The sequence below is a fragment of the Anopheles maculipalpis genome, chromosome 2RL (genome assembly GCF_943734695.1).
Source record: "Anopheles maculipalpis chromosome 2RL, idAnoMacuDA_375_x, whole genome shotgun sequence".
Classification (NCBI taxonomy): Eukaryota; Metazoa; Arthropoda; class Insecta; order Diptera; family Culicidae; genus Anopheles; species Anopheles maculipalpis.
The window spans coordinates 39,906,100-39,920,552 of NC_064871.1; the positions used below are offsets into that span (position 1 = coordinate 39,906,100).

The window sequence follows — 14,453 nt, forward strand, 5'->3', positions numbered from 1 at the left end:
TGAACGGATAAAAACGTATAGCAATGATGCCGCGTTATTTACATACGTATCTCTACAAAAAGAATGAATCTAAAAGAAACGTGTAATCAGTTTGGAATCGAACTAGCCTATAATTATATATGTGCACGACCTGAAACAGTCGATAGTAGAATGATGAGCGACACTAGAATAAAAATAAACGAAAAATAGTACATTTGAGTGATACGCGCAGCGGTGGTCTCGGACTTTCGGTTGATACAAAGGCGGACTAGGAGATGTTCGTTTGCTTTAGCAAAAAAATGTTCGTCCTCCATTAATATTAGCACCAGCGGTCCTTTTTCTTTAACGAATTAATTTGCTCAATTTCTACCTGGAAGAACTTATTATTATTTTTTTTTTTTTTGCTAAACTTTACACCATTCTTCTAAAAAAATCGTTTTTTTGTTATTGTTGTTGCTTATATTTTTTTTGTGATGTGCTCTCAATGTGGTTGGAAGGAAAATAAAGAATTATCTACAAGCCACACGCACTCACACAAAACGCGTAAAAAATACTGATACTTCCAATTTGATTTCGTTTGCTCTCGTCTCACCGGGATTGTGCATCGATTTTGCAGTCAATATAAAGCTATCGAAAGATTGCACTTACTATTGCATTAACTCAAAATCCAGCAAAACCACCCGTCAGCCAAATTAGCTGCCTCAAAAATAGTATGCCAACGAATGCTAAAATGCTGTGAGAAAATAAAAGAGTAAGGTAAACGGATTTGTCAAGTGTACATGATTGCTTTTTGATGGGGCATCCGAAGGCACATGTTGGCATGGCGATGTGCTGCGACTTTTTTCTACCAGTTTTCTGATTTTTATTTTTCTTGTAGAAACAATTTTCCGATTAGGGCAAAATTTCGTTTCTGTCTGTTTTGTTTTATCCTACAGCTCGTGCTCTTAATTGTCTTATTTCTAATGGAAGCCACACTTTCATCCCAGGCAGTCGAGCACAGGTTGGGACCATTGACGCGTCGATCAACTTTACCCAGAACACAAAAACGCATGGTCGCATCGTCGTCTACGCGCGTCTTAATCGCGACTTTAGAGACCATTGTTTGCCCTCTATTGCTTTTTCAGTGAGGAAAATCTACTCCGACGGCTTAACGGTACCCATCACCTTGCCCTCAAACAGTGGCAACGGTTCGCTATCGCTGTTCACCTCCTCCTGAATGACAGGATTGTCCAGGTCTTCGCAGCGCGTTTTGAAGAAGAATCTGTGGATGTTTTATAATAGAAAAGGTAAGTATGTTTATGTACATAAAACAACCAAAACGAATTACTGTATGCACTGAAAAATAGACTGAGGTTAACACGATTTCCCATTCGAAGATTCTTGGTCAGCTTTTTTATAATGTATTTTATCTATAGATAAGGCCTCAAACAAGGAACAGAGGAACTGTTATTAAAGATTTGCTATTACTATGGTTTTTCTCCCTTAATAAATAAGTTGGAAGGTAGGTAGACTGACCAGACGGAGTTGATGAAAAAACGTGACATATAGTAAGCACGGGACAAGGGGTATTTTAAAGGAAGATAGAAAAGTTCATATTGCATTTTTCTTTAGTTTTCAAAAGATAACAAAGCAAACGTATGAATACAATTTTACTTCGATTTTGAAGGTGTATTTACTACGCTGAGCTCGTATTTTCTTAAATTAGAGACACTTTTTGCGGTTAACAATGATTGCTGTCAGGGATAAGGCAAAGCATAAGGAGGAAATGCCTTATCATTATGTTTATATAATTTAATCATCATAAGCGAGGTTGACAAATAAAAATACTATAATTGCTTTCATTGTTTCGACCTTAAGACGTCCACAACATATTATTCATTGTTGAAAAAACTCTTTGAAATTTCGGTGATAGCACATTGGTCAATATTGACATCAACTACATCAACTTTTGGTTAAAAAAAACGGGACTGTCCCCTTTAAATGCAATACGTGTCTGGTCTGCCTAGGAAAGTGAGGCACATCCTCCATAATCCTACAGTTTTATACAAATTTTACGAAATATTTGGTAAAAAATATAAAAAAGACGAATCAATAAAAACCATCAAATGATGTCGCTTGTAAAAGAACATCTTTGCGTCGATGGGTGTCAAATGATCCTTCTTGAGTCTCCCAACAGAACTCAGCAGTTGGGCTCTGTCGGAGGGCCTATTCTAATCATTATACAGCCGCACCGGCCCAAGGACCAGAAAGTACAGAAAGTACTACCAACGTGAAAGTTCCAACGCGTTGCCGAATAGCAGCTCGGCGGGACCGTATGGCAATATTTTATGTCGATTGCTTATAGGAATGGAGCACAATTTGTATGCATTGCTCTATCAATTTCTTTCCATAATAAGTCTTTTTTTTAATGCATACGTTACTTGAACTGTCTGCTACTCACCGATAGTTTCCCTTTTTCGGTAGATAATCCTTGAATTGCCTCAACGTCGGCGGTTGCGTACCGGGTATCTTTATCCGGTACGGGACTTCCTCGTCACAGAACGAGTACACCACGATTGTAAACTCATTCGGCGCTTGCAGTGGTTTGGCAGGTATTGGCGGTGGTGGCATGGCCGGTGGAAGGTTGCTACTGAAACCGCCCGAATTTGACGACATCGGCACCGGTGGTAAGGGCATGTTTTGTATTGCACTAGGCGGGTACTGATATCGCTTCGAGCTATGCCATTCACAGATCAGAGGAAGAAGAAGACAAAGAAAACCATGAAAACGATTGTTCAACATGTGACCGAAAGAAACATACCGTCGCGTTTCATCCTCTAGACGGCGGCTAGATTCTTGCAGCAAAGTTGCCGTATGCATGTCGTGCATGTTGCGTGACAATGGGCGCGAACTGCTGCCGAGGCTAAGCTCTCCCCGACTGCCGCCACCGCTGCTGCCGTGCTTTGTCAGCGTATCGGTGGAGAACAGGCTGATCCCACTGTCCGTATTGATCGAGGGCCATTTGTTGTTAAGCTTGCGTGAGCCGGAAGACATTTGCATTGGCATCGGTGGTTGCATCGGTGGACCCATGAGCGGATGTCCTTCGGGCATCGATTTTGAATGACGCATCGAAGATTGTGCTGCAAGAAAACACACAGAATTTTTAAGACGACGAACATTCTGACACCGTTTATGTTTGATTCCAGCTTACCTCCGAATCCGGCCAGCTCGAGACGACGTGACCGAGAACCGATAACGTTCGGTGGACAGGGTGACATTGTGCCCGGTGATCGGCTTGGCGTTAGATCCGACCAAACCCTCGACACATGCTGATCAAGAATATCCTGATCGTTATCGTCGTCCACCTGCAGCTTCTGTCGGATCGCATCAGCAAGCACCTTATTCTGCGAACGATCAGCTATTTCAGCCTGCAAAAACCGAGTGTATGTGTGTGTATGTGTGTAAATATAAAGAAAGGACATTCCCGCACTCGGTTCTATTTATCCGCTGCTTACCTCCTGCATCTTTTTACACAACACTTCATCCTTCTCCTGTTCGCGGGCTACACACTCCAGCTTATTGATAAGAATTTTGGCAAACTCCATTGGCGGGGGCTGTTTCTGCGTTTGCCGATGGGTTCGGGGGATAATCTGCAGCAACGAAAACCAGGTGGAAGAAAGTTTAGAACAAAAAACCAGACCTTCTTTGCCTGTGCTTATACTGACCGAAAACGTATCGACTTCTTCGTTGGTTAAGGCATTTTCACGCATCATTCTTCGCTCAATGGACGAATGGTGATGGTGGTGATGTTTTCGTTGTGAATGTGGCCGTCCATCACTGAGGAAATAGTAAAGCAGATGATAACAAACACACCCAGCATGAGAACAGAGGATGATTAGTTCAGAACATTATGCTTTTAACAAACTATTATTTCTTGTCAAGCTCGCCCCCAATCACCATATAAAATAAAATAAAACCAAAAACTAAAACAACTTATAATATAAATAGAATGAAACGTAAAATTAAACCAAACTGTGTGTTAAAGTATAAGAATTAAGATACAAAAAAAAGGTTAGTAAATGAACAAAACATAATTAAACAAATCATAACTTACGTGGATATGCTCGAAAGAGACATCGTATCGGAATCGGTACGGCCGGAGCTCAGACTGGCCAGTTCTGAGTCACGTCGCGATACCGGATTATAGGATGCATAGTTGGTGTACACGGAGTATCCGCGTGGACTGCATGCGTGAGGTGGTGTATGCAATTTTTGGAGTTTTTGTGGGAGGCACACACGCGTTAAGGGCAAAATCATCGAAAAAATAAACGTAGCGTTTATGAAAATCGCAGAATGGTGGGGGGGGGGGGGGGGAGGGGAAGGTTTGTGATGATCGAAATGAAGAGCGATAATATTACATTGATTGAGTTCAGGTAGAATTAAATCACATTAGATTCCCGACGGCAAAAAGCATGATTGCATTCCACACATCGGATATGGCAAAATGCAGCGTTTTTGTGTAAATAAGAGGGAAAGAGCGAGAGAGAGAGAGAGAGAGAGAGGCAGAGAAATAGGGAAAACGCCATACATTTTAAATATGGCAGTTCACATTAAAAAAGGGGAGGACCCGCGATCACGTTTCATAGGTACGGTACGTCACACAACGGTTAGGATTTCGAGGTTGCGCAAGGACATGAACCGCGCCGCCAGTATAGCAACAGGACGGAACAGACATTGAATGCAAAGGGTGTGAGTGTGCGTGCGTGTGATGTTGGCATGATTGGGTAAAAGGAGCGGAGTGCAATCCGTGGAGGTAGAGGGGCACATGCGCACAATGATGATACACATAGGACGCCGGCAACAATAAGCAGGCACACACACACACACACACGCACAAGCAAGCAAACCATACAGACGGAACGATGATGATGTTGTGTGAGATGACGGGAAGATTAAACAGAAAAATGTAAAATTTTTACAACATCATTATAGCAACAATAGTGTGGCCAAATTTTGTGTCCAACCGGCGACCGGATGTACCAGGTTATGCAGAAGTAGTAAACGGGATATTGGAGGTGGTGGTGGTGGTACGTAACAAAATGAAACGAAAATGGAAAAAGGCAATGGAAAGAAAAAGAAAGAGAGAAAAGAAAGAGAGTTTAATTAAAAGAAAACAGAAAACATAAATGATTCATAGTAATTACAGCAACACAAACAAAATAAAAAAATACATACATACAAAAATTTAAAAGCCTAGCCAGGACTAGAGCCATTTTAAATCATTAGTAACATGAAAACATGTTCTTCCGGTTGTTTTTTTTTCTCCTATTCGCACAGTTTCATTATTAAGAATTCTTAAGTAAAGGATTTAAAAAAATACATCCTCAGAGGTATACAAACGCACAAAAGAAGCACATACATACTTGTCGTGGAACGTTGCACGTTACGAAAAGGATAATGAACTTTATGTGCTGATAATAGTATGTAATACAAAAAGCGACTGGAGCAAAAGATTTCTTTTAGTTTCACTACGATTAACAAAAAAAGCTAATTTTATCACCAAATGGCATAACGATAACCTGGCACACGAAACTTTACCAGCGTTTCGTAAAGTAAAAGTGCTTGCCTCTGTAATAAGCGATTTGCGCGCAAAAAGGTTTTAGTTACCATCTGTGTTGTTAAATAACTCATAATGCAACTGCAGCTCATTCACACTTTTTGATGGAATCCTTTCCACATTCACTTACCCAGGTGGTCTCATCTCTAGCCGACGTTTTTGCGTTGCCATCAGTGCATCCTTTGTAAGCGTCATCGGAACCTTCGTGTTGGACGACGAAGCGGTCGCGCTAGATGGTACAAGCGGTGGTGCAACCAACCCCATATGACTGTCCAACCCCGGACCGGTAGCACCGTACAGCTGCTCGATCGAATCGGCATTCGCTAACTCCGCATCCTCGTGCACCGTTGGCAGGGCGGACGAACTGTGCAGAAATAGCTCGGATGTGGAACTGCTGCTAGTAAGTGAGCAGGATGCACCCGCACCCGCACCACTACTACTACTACCACCACCAGCTCCACCGTGCGAGGTACCGGCCGCCGACGATCCAGCACCACCGCTTGTGGAAGGCACTGCCGCTGCCAGGCTGCAGTTACTGCCACTTCCAATCACACTGCTGCTGCTGCTCGAACTCTGCATGTTCTGCACATACTGCAGATAAAGATCGGACTGCAGAAAGTGCGGATAGGTCGTTTCGGCAATAATGTTCGCCACATCGGCCTGCATCTGATCGAAGATGTCCGGCGTAAGTTCCAGCTCATTCTTTAACCCGGCCTTGATGAAGTTGCGGAGCGATTCGTTCACGTACAGCTCGGAACCGGGCTGTGCCTTCTTGAGAAACCGCCGATAGATGGCACCGATCAGCTGCGTTACCTTGTCCGAATCGGTTTGCTGCTTAAGGCCTTCGCATGCGAAGTAAAATTTAAGCCGATTCGAAGGTTCCTCGCCCTCCAGCTCGACGTATCGCTTGAACAGTTCGGCTCCGTCACCATCCTCCAGCAGGTACGCAAGTTTCTGTGCCCAGCGAACGTACGCCGGGGGCGAACCGTCCCGTGTTCGGTCCGAGTGTGACGCTTCTGTCATCTGAAACAAACACAAACCAAATGTGCAATAATGCATTAGATGGCGATCTGGCCTGAACTCAAGCAAGCTGGAATCAAGAATAGGTGTCAAACGTTTACCTTTCGGCGGCTTTCCTCTCCGGGCACGGGTGGTCTCGGGCCACTGCTATGAAAGTCATCAAACTTTTGATGAAAATACTGCTGATTCATCGGTGATGCGCTGGAAGAGAATACCCCGAACACGATCCTACACAGCGACGATCGATTCCGGATATCGGTGGTAAAGTTTGTGAATGCAGCTGCTTTTCAAGTTGACGTTTGCGTGAGACAGTTTGCGAAATCGTCTCTACAAATGTAGTTTTGTAATCGTTGTTTTTCTTTGTTTGTATTAATAGACGAACGGTTTTTGTACAATTTGTTCGATAAGACCGGCAGCAGCACTATCCATTGACTGTGTGCTATCGGCACGTAGATCCTTATAGTCTCAGTTATCAGTCGTTTTAAAGGCAGTTGTGGTTTTACCGCACGTTTCGTTTGGTTGGCCAACTGGGGGGGTAATCAATCGTAAGCAATATCTGTAAGCAAGCAAAAAAAAAAGGGAACTTATTAGTCATTGATTCAACAACCGTATCTTAGACATAATAATCATTTTGTATTTAATATTTCAAAATTCAGAAATGAAATTTGTATTCAAAGAGCAGAGCGCAAATGTTGTTTAGGGGGTTTGGTTTCACAAGCCATTTATACAAAAAAATGAATCCATTCATGGTAGCTTCTGCTGGTAGTCCCAAAAGTCCCGCGTCTGAAATCCCATTTAAACGTCAATCATTTTCCGGTTCTGAATTTATGAAATATTCTACGGATGAATGCATCTTTTTTTTCAGCGCCAGAAGGACAATCTTTCGTAGAAAATTTTAGGGGCACGATAGCGAGGAAGGTTTGTGGCGAGGATTAGTACGATATTTTGCGTCCTTGTCTATTATTATTTAACTATTCTTCTTTACCTTTCAGTGTCCATATGTTAAAATACTTTGATATAAATTTATTCTCCGCCTGTTCTATACAGCGCACATCGCTAACAATCACTCATTTTTATTTGTTAAATATTAAACAACAAATGAATACATTGTTATGCGAACCCCTCTTTATACTAAAGTCATGGGAACTGCTGAAAACATAAAATCGAAATGATGCGTTACCAAACATCATGGAGGCAAGCACGGTAGCAATACAAAAATCAATTTAGGGAGCGGAATAGAAACGGGATTAAAAAAGCAACGCAAACATAGCGCTACGATTGTCCTGCCTGAGAGGAAGAAGAAAGAAAAAAATCACCCCATTCGCCAAGAGACCAGGCAGCCCAGGCAGTGCTATTTTTTTTTTTTTTTTGCTATGCCCTTTTGCATCCTTTGTGCGAATGCCTGCCTACACACGACGGATTAAATTCGACCTCGTACGCTTTTATACCACTTCACTTTTAAAGCACTTCTCTTCCTCATTTCGTCCGGTCGCGGCAAAACAATGCAATCTTAGGACAAAATACAACACGGCCCCCCGGCAAGGACCGCGCAATTGGTCGTTACGGCAGGACGAATCACCGGCAGAACGAGGCTTAAAATGGCCGCCCGAACATAGCGCCCCGGTGCGGTCTATCATCGGAGGGTTTGTGCTGCTGCTCCTGATGTGTGTGTTGCCGCATGATGGCGGATCAAGGACACACGACAACGTGACAAGTATTCTTCAAGTAAAGAGGGTTGAATGGGGCACCAAAGATCCCTGTTTATGTAGCCTTCGCGTCGATGGCAGGAAGAGAAAGTGGGAGGTAAATTGGAATAATTATCATGCCGAAATGGCGGCTCCTAACCAGTTGCATTACAATCCGGCACTGCATCTGGTCCGTCCGTATTGCGTGCGAATCATTAAAAGCAGTGCTGAGATGGAGAAGATGTAATTAAATGTCGATCACAAACGAAGTACTATGATATACAATATCATTTATTAACTACAATAGTACCATACATGGTACATCAAATCGTATTGAAGTATTCTGAATTATTACAATTAAACCATCAAAAGCTTGACAATGGAGAGGTATCTTGAAAAAGTTTTTCAATTCTTTAATTATAATTGAAATGATCAGATGTTAAGAGATGGCTATAAAACCATAAAGTGCTAAATGATGGACAAATTTGATATGCAATTAGCACAGCAACAATTCAAACCATTCCTAATAACAATTATAATCATTAAACATTTTTAACGATGCAGTCAGATAATTGTATGGAAGCGGTGTATGTTTCCTATCACCATAGAGCCGATATCAATTCTCATCTGTGGCCTTGGCCAGTGATCAGAAATAAAACATTAAAAAAAAACCCCAGCAATGATAGGCTAAGAATCATTTGAGAGCGTTTAATGCCAAAGCAGAAGAGGAAAAAAGGATTTAAAATTTGTTTCGAGTGGGAAAAGTCAATGAACGAATCAAATTCCCTGTACAGCAACATGCTCCAAACCACCACACAGTTTTATTGCACATAAGCTTTTGCATTTCCGCCATCACTGAGAGACAACAGGATCGATCGGCCAAAAGGTTTCGTGGGTTGAAAAGCCTGCTGCTGTAGGCCCATCATAGCCCAGAAGAAGGTTCGTCTGCAGTCTGCATTCTTATTCATCCATGGCTATTAAATCTTTCCTTCATTACCAACGCAGGTTCGGGGTGGCGGTGCGCTTGTACTGAAGCAGCGCGCATAACGGGCAGAACACACCGATCAGTACACAGATGAAAGACTCGCCACAGTGCCCTTCCCGTTTTACGAGCAAATGGCACAAAAGCTGGTGTCGGCAAATGGTTAAAAGCCTTTCCGGCAGTCCTGACAGCGCCATTTAAGAACCATCCGGAGGTTCTTTTTCAAGTATGGTAATATAACAAGGCCGATGGTAAAAAAAAGCAATATCGATTAATGATTCGACCATTTTTATTACATTTCTTGTAGTGCACTGCATCGTATAACGGTAGAAATTTATATTTGCAACCTGCAGGCGGCAGGCACACAAACAGTTCGCCCTTCATCATGTGCGGAAGAGAGATTAAATTATAATTTACTTGACTTTAATTTGCAGCCCAGCAGGCAAGCGTTGCCTCAGGGACTGGGAAGCGAGTCCTGATTTCGAGACAGCAACAGAGCAACAACACACGGCGGTGGTGCGTGTGCAATTAGCTTCCAGTTGAATTAGAAATGGCAGCCTCCAGAAACACCCGGCCCGACCATAAGCTTGGTAGGTAGCTTGTGGGCCGAATTTCCATCCGTCCAAGGATCGCCAACAAAAGGGGAAACTGATTTTCCCCTTTAGCACAGCACACGACACGCTAGGAAAATTCATCCACAGCCTGAAGGATTATATTTCCAACGTCAATAACGAAGAATCCACTGTGCTTGCAGCGGCGCAATATCATTTTCCAATTTGGCAAATCATTTCTACTTCTGTATTACGCTCCGGGGCTTTTTTTGCTGAGGCGAATCATATGAACATAAACTAATACTCAAGGAGGAGATTTTAGGTAGAAATCGAAAGAAAAGATACAGATATAAAGCTTCTGGAAGGACTCAATTTCATACAAAAATTATCAGAGAAGTTTTGCCAATTTCTGCAACAAAAGCCTAGCAGCGTTTATTGAACTGCAAAGTTTGTGCCACTCTGTACGGTTCTCTGTGCTCTGTGCTGTAGGCTTTGTGCCTGTAACAGTGATGGACATTAATCCTTCGTTCGGTAGAAAGGGAAAAAAAGGCAGGATCATAATTTTATGAAACGGGAGAAGCCAGCCTTCGTCTGAATTTAGGTTCCCCGTTAGGTACTTTAGGCAACCAGGGCACCAGGTACACGTGTATTGGTGCATCATTGTTACCGTTATGCTGCTTATGCTTCTATGTTTATTCTATTTCTTTGCGCCGAGAGGATAGCGAGAGACAAATACGATAGCCTTCCAGTGCGAGAAAAGCCACCGGTAGAGTAGTTCCTAGAAAATACCATATTGGAAACTGCCAGCACGGGAATATTATGATGGTGAAGTATTTAAAGATGAAAATAATAAATTCGTCCAAAAACCCCGGCTTCTCTCCTTGCTTTTGAGATCGTGCCTTTTACGCTTGAAAGCAATGGCTAGGTTCATAATTTAGGGAGAGAGAGAGAGAGAGAGAGAGAGAGAGAGAGAGAGAGACTGAGAACCAAAACAACGGCTGTACACCGCTATGCTAGACAGACGGGTCTGAGATAAGTCCCTTTTCCACGGACGAATGCTTTCATAAGCGCTCTCATCGATGGGTTTATTATGAGTCATTCGGGAAACATACAAGCACAAGCCAAGGGGGATGATGCATCCAATATAGCACGACGGTAATTAAAAAGGAAACGCTTTTCGTGGCAAAATCATGGCTTGGTTCAATGTACAGTAGAAAAGTACAATAATGATAATCATAGAGAAATCAGCCTCAAGAGAAGGAGTCAAACAATGGAAAAAATGTTTAATCAATCTAATGAAAACATAATTTTGGAGTTATTTAGAGTAAGATTTAGATCTGGTTTCTACCAAAAAGCTAAACAAGCATCGAGTTAAGTACTTCTTTCTCTTCTTCTTGCCTTAACGACCTGCTAAGTCACGCCACTAAGTCACACCGGTCATCGGAAAGCTTAGTAGACTTTCTGATACCACGTAGTTGGATTGTCAGTCCTCACTACGAGAAAACGGTCCGGTTCTTGCCTTAACGACCTGTGTCACTTCTCACAACGAGTGATCCGTCCGGATGGCATTTGTTTCCTAGTTCTGGTAACAAAAAAAAAACCTTAAGAAATTAAATTTGAGAGGTTTTTTAACCGTATAGAGGCCATATGACCCTTTTGCGATTTTCTTCACTGAGTTCGCATCTTTTCTCATGTAAGATTATGAGAAATTGAGTAAATCACCTTTTTTTGTCCTTGTATGTTTCTGATGAAAATCCGTTCTTATTTTTTTCAAACGGATGTGGAGATTGTAATTCCCAAATTAGAACGCTAAATTCATTCAATTAAATCTTTAAAACACAAAAAAATAGTTCACCTCTCAGTAGTACTAAGCCATCTCATCACGAGAGGTGAGGCGAATAATTTAAACCTTTTTCCACCGCGTATTCCACGCACGGTCATGATCGACCCCACATTTGTTGGGGAGTTGTGCGCGTAAATGTAAATAAACCGCACCGCGAAACATGATAAGGAAACAATAATGCACTTCGCATCGTGTGAGCAGACGAACGCGACGCGCATCACAGCACTATCAATCAAACAAGCCGCCCGCTGGGCACTGGCCTAAACACTACCCGGGCCGGAAGGGAAAAAAAAGCAAGAAAAGAAGAGACCCTGGCCCAACGGACGAATAAATCTCGTTGGCAAACCCGATTGCCGATTGGGTTCAATATAATTATTTCCGTCCTTTCCGCACTGATAGCCGGGGGGTTCGGCGTGGTTTGAGCGTGCGGTTTTAAAATATAGGCCTGCCCCAATGAAACCTTTACAAGAAAAAGTATCCTGATAGTGAAAACCATTGCTTGTTGACCTACCCGCGGCGGGTTAAATTGGTACAGGAGAAAAAAAAATAATGATAAGTAAAATAGAATTTGAGCTAGCTAAGTATTAAAGCGTGGTAGCAATAAATGATTAATTTACTGCATAAACAATGTTTCTGCAAAGAAGCATTGATTGATTGTGATTCCTTTGAAGTTAAATAATTAGTAATGCCAACTAACTAATAGGCGACTTAATCGAACGCAGTAAATTAATCATAATCAAAGCCGTGTTAAATCGTGTTCTTTAAAAAATCGCCCACCACAAACAGATGATCTCATTCCTCAAAACGATTTTCGACGATCGTTTGATGATCTTATCCGAGGAAAATTCGGCTTTCAATTCCAACATGGAAAAATAATAAGTGGTTTTTCTTTTCTTAAATTTTTGAACATCATTCTTTGCCAAAAACAGTCACCATGAGACATGATCCTCAGAAGCAGTGTGTCTGTTTGCATTGGGAGACGATCTGGGTCATCCCGTCAACTGTGACCTTATGCCGATCCTCTCCCGCCCTGTAAGCATTGTTGTCTATAAAATGCGATCGTGTTGACTGCGACCACGATACACTAGTGTTGGAAAATTTGTTGACCAAAAAAGAAACAGAACCTGAATCTGGGATCGAGGGGAATTTTAAAGACAAAGTGCTAGCGACAGTGCCGGACCAAACACCTAACCCACAAACCGAATTGAAGCTTTTATTTTCTATCTTAAAAACGGGAAGGATATTCCAAACGAAACGGAAATAAGAACGGATCGGGACGGAACGGATCTATTGTAAAATACGGTTTGAACTGGAACGGCCAACACTACTTTACACGATACAACACTCGGTGTGCGCCCAATGCATCACGAAAATGAATAGACACTCCACAACTACATGTGAAAAATGCGTGCGTGACGCGAAACGCTACGAGAAAAAAAAGTCAATAAAAAGCGAGCATACGGGAGGATTTTTTTGTTTTGCTTCTTCCCCGTATGTATGTTACGGCCAACATACGCTTTTGTGAAAGGTAAGGAAGGACTGCCACACACAACGAAGAACGCGAGGCGGAACACACTCGCAACAACGTGGCGCGCGATCAGACTAAAGTGTACATTAAAATTGTCTTGGCTCTTCCATTTTTTTTTGCACCGTGTCGTGGTGGTGCATATGTGTCGATGTTGGCCGACTCACTTTACCTTACCCCCCCCCCCCCCCCCCCCCCGCTCCTGCTCCTACCGGCGTCTAGCCGCTTTGATCTTTTGCCGGCACAACAAAACCGATGATGCGGTGTGTTCGTTTTTGCCTACCCTTTTTACACGATGACGACGCCCCCACGTCGAGGACAGCAGCGAACCACCCGAGAGCCTTTGATGTCACGACGGCGCGGTCTTTTTTATTTTTATTTTATTTTTATACATTTTTTTTTCGCCCATCACCGGTTCTTCCTATTCGCACGCGGCCTCTGCAAGATGACTAGATCACTCGCTTCATCCGGCGGTGGTGGTGACTGCTGCACCACCCTGCCAAAAGGTGTCCTCGCGATCGTGTGTGTGTGTGTGTGTGTCGACGACCTATTGCTCCATTGCATTTTCCACCTTCATAAACGAACAGCAAATCTGTGCAATCGTCTATCACCAGCATCCAGACACAGCTGTGAAGCGGTGGAGAAGGCGTTTATGCGAGCGATCGTCCGATCGTCAATAAACGCCTCTAAAATGGGAATTATTTCTGCATCGAAACACTGTGATGATTCCCATCCTCAGGCTGGTTAATGGGTGTGTGAACAGGATAAGAATCTTTTTTGTGTGTTCTGTACCACATTAAGCACGATTTGGCCAACTGCTGTACATAAGTGGATGCTGTTTTCAAGTTTTACCGGCTAAAATGAAACATAAAAAGAAAGAATAAAGCTTCCGCCAGTCGGGAAGCTGTGAAAAGAAGCTTGTTAAAAGCCATTTTATGATCCTCAAAACTTCAAACAACTCAATCACTTTGAAGCTTAAGCCACAAAAAACATGAAATGCTCGCGCACAGAGACGGCATTGCATACAACCATCACAAAAGAAATGTGTAAGCAATATCCACTGAAACACTACACCACATCCATCGATGCTTCGTTTACGGTAAGGCGACCCTCATTCTCGCTTTCCCTTCAGCATGCGCTCCTTGCTCCTCAAACCACAACTGGCTGTTGATCGTTGCGCTTAAAGCAATCCTCTTTCTCCCGAAGTGTTTCAAAGCCGTAACGGATCAACGAATCCAAGTGTCGGCTGAGATGATGTCACCTGGTGGAAGG

At 42.7% G+C, this 14,453-nt stretch overlaps 3 protein-coding genes across 7 annotated transcripts in view; 1 reads left to right on the forward strand and 2 right to left on the reverse strand.

The window, feature by feature from the left end:
* Positions 1-14,453, forward strand: part of LOC126557269 (ATP-dependent Clp protease ATP-binding subunit clpX-like, mitochondrial) — a 399,590-nt gene that overhangs the window by 128,632 nt on the left and 256,505 nt on the right. The window lies entirely within an intron of this gene.
* The window catches only part of LOC126559393 (60S ribosomal protein L32), a 173,357-nt gene that overhangs the window by 3,114 nt on the left and 155,790 nt on the right, over positions 1-14,453 (reverse strand). The window lies entirely within an intron of this gene.
* On the reverse strand, positions 1,096-6,817 carry LOC126557185 (axin). Of its 2 annotated transcripts, XM_050212868.1 has the most exons (9): positions 6,697-6,817; positions 5,706-6,598; positions 4,073-4,201; positions 3,684-3,795; positions 3,474-3,608; positions 3,170-3,386; positions 2,780-3,098; positions 2,420-2,695; positions 1,096-1,240 (listed from the first exon to the last, which is right to left on the reverse strand). In XM_050212868.1, exons 1-9 carry the CDS (start codon positions 6,784-6,786, stop codon positions 1,114-1,116), a joined length of 2,298 nt encoding a protein of 765 aa, XP_050068825.1. In that variant the 5' UTR covers positions 6,787-6,817; the 3' UTR covers positions 1,096-1,113. The 2 variants fall into 2 exon arrangements, with proteins under 2 accessions (XP_050068825.1, XP_050068826.1); XM_050212869.1 differs by lacking the exon at positions 4,073-4,201.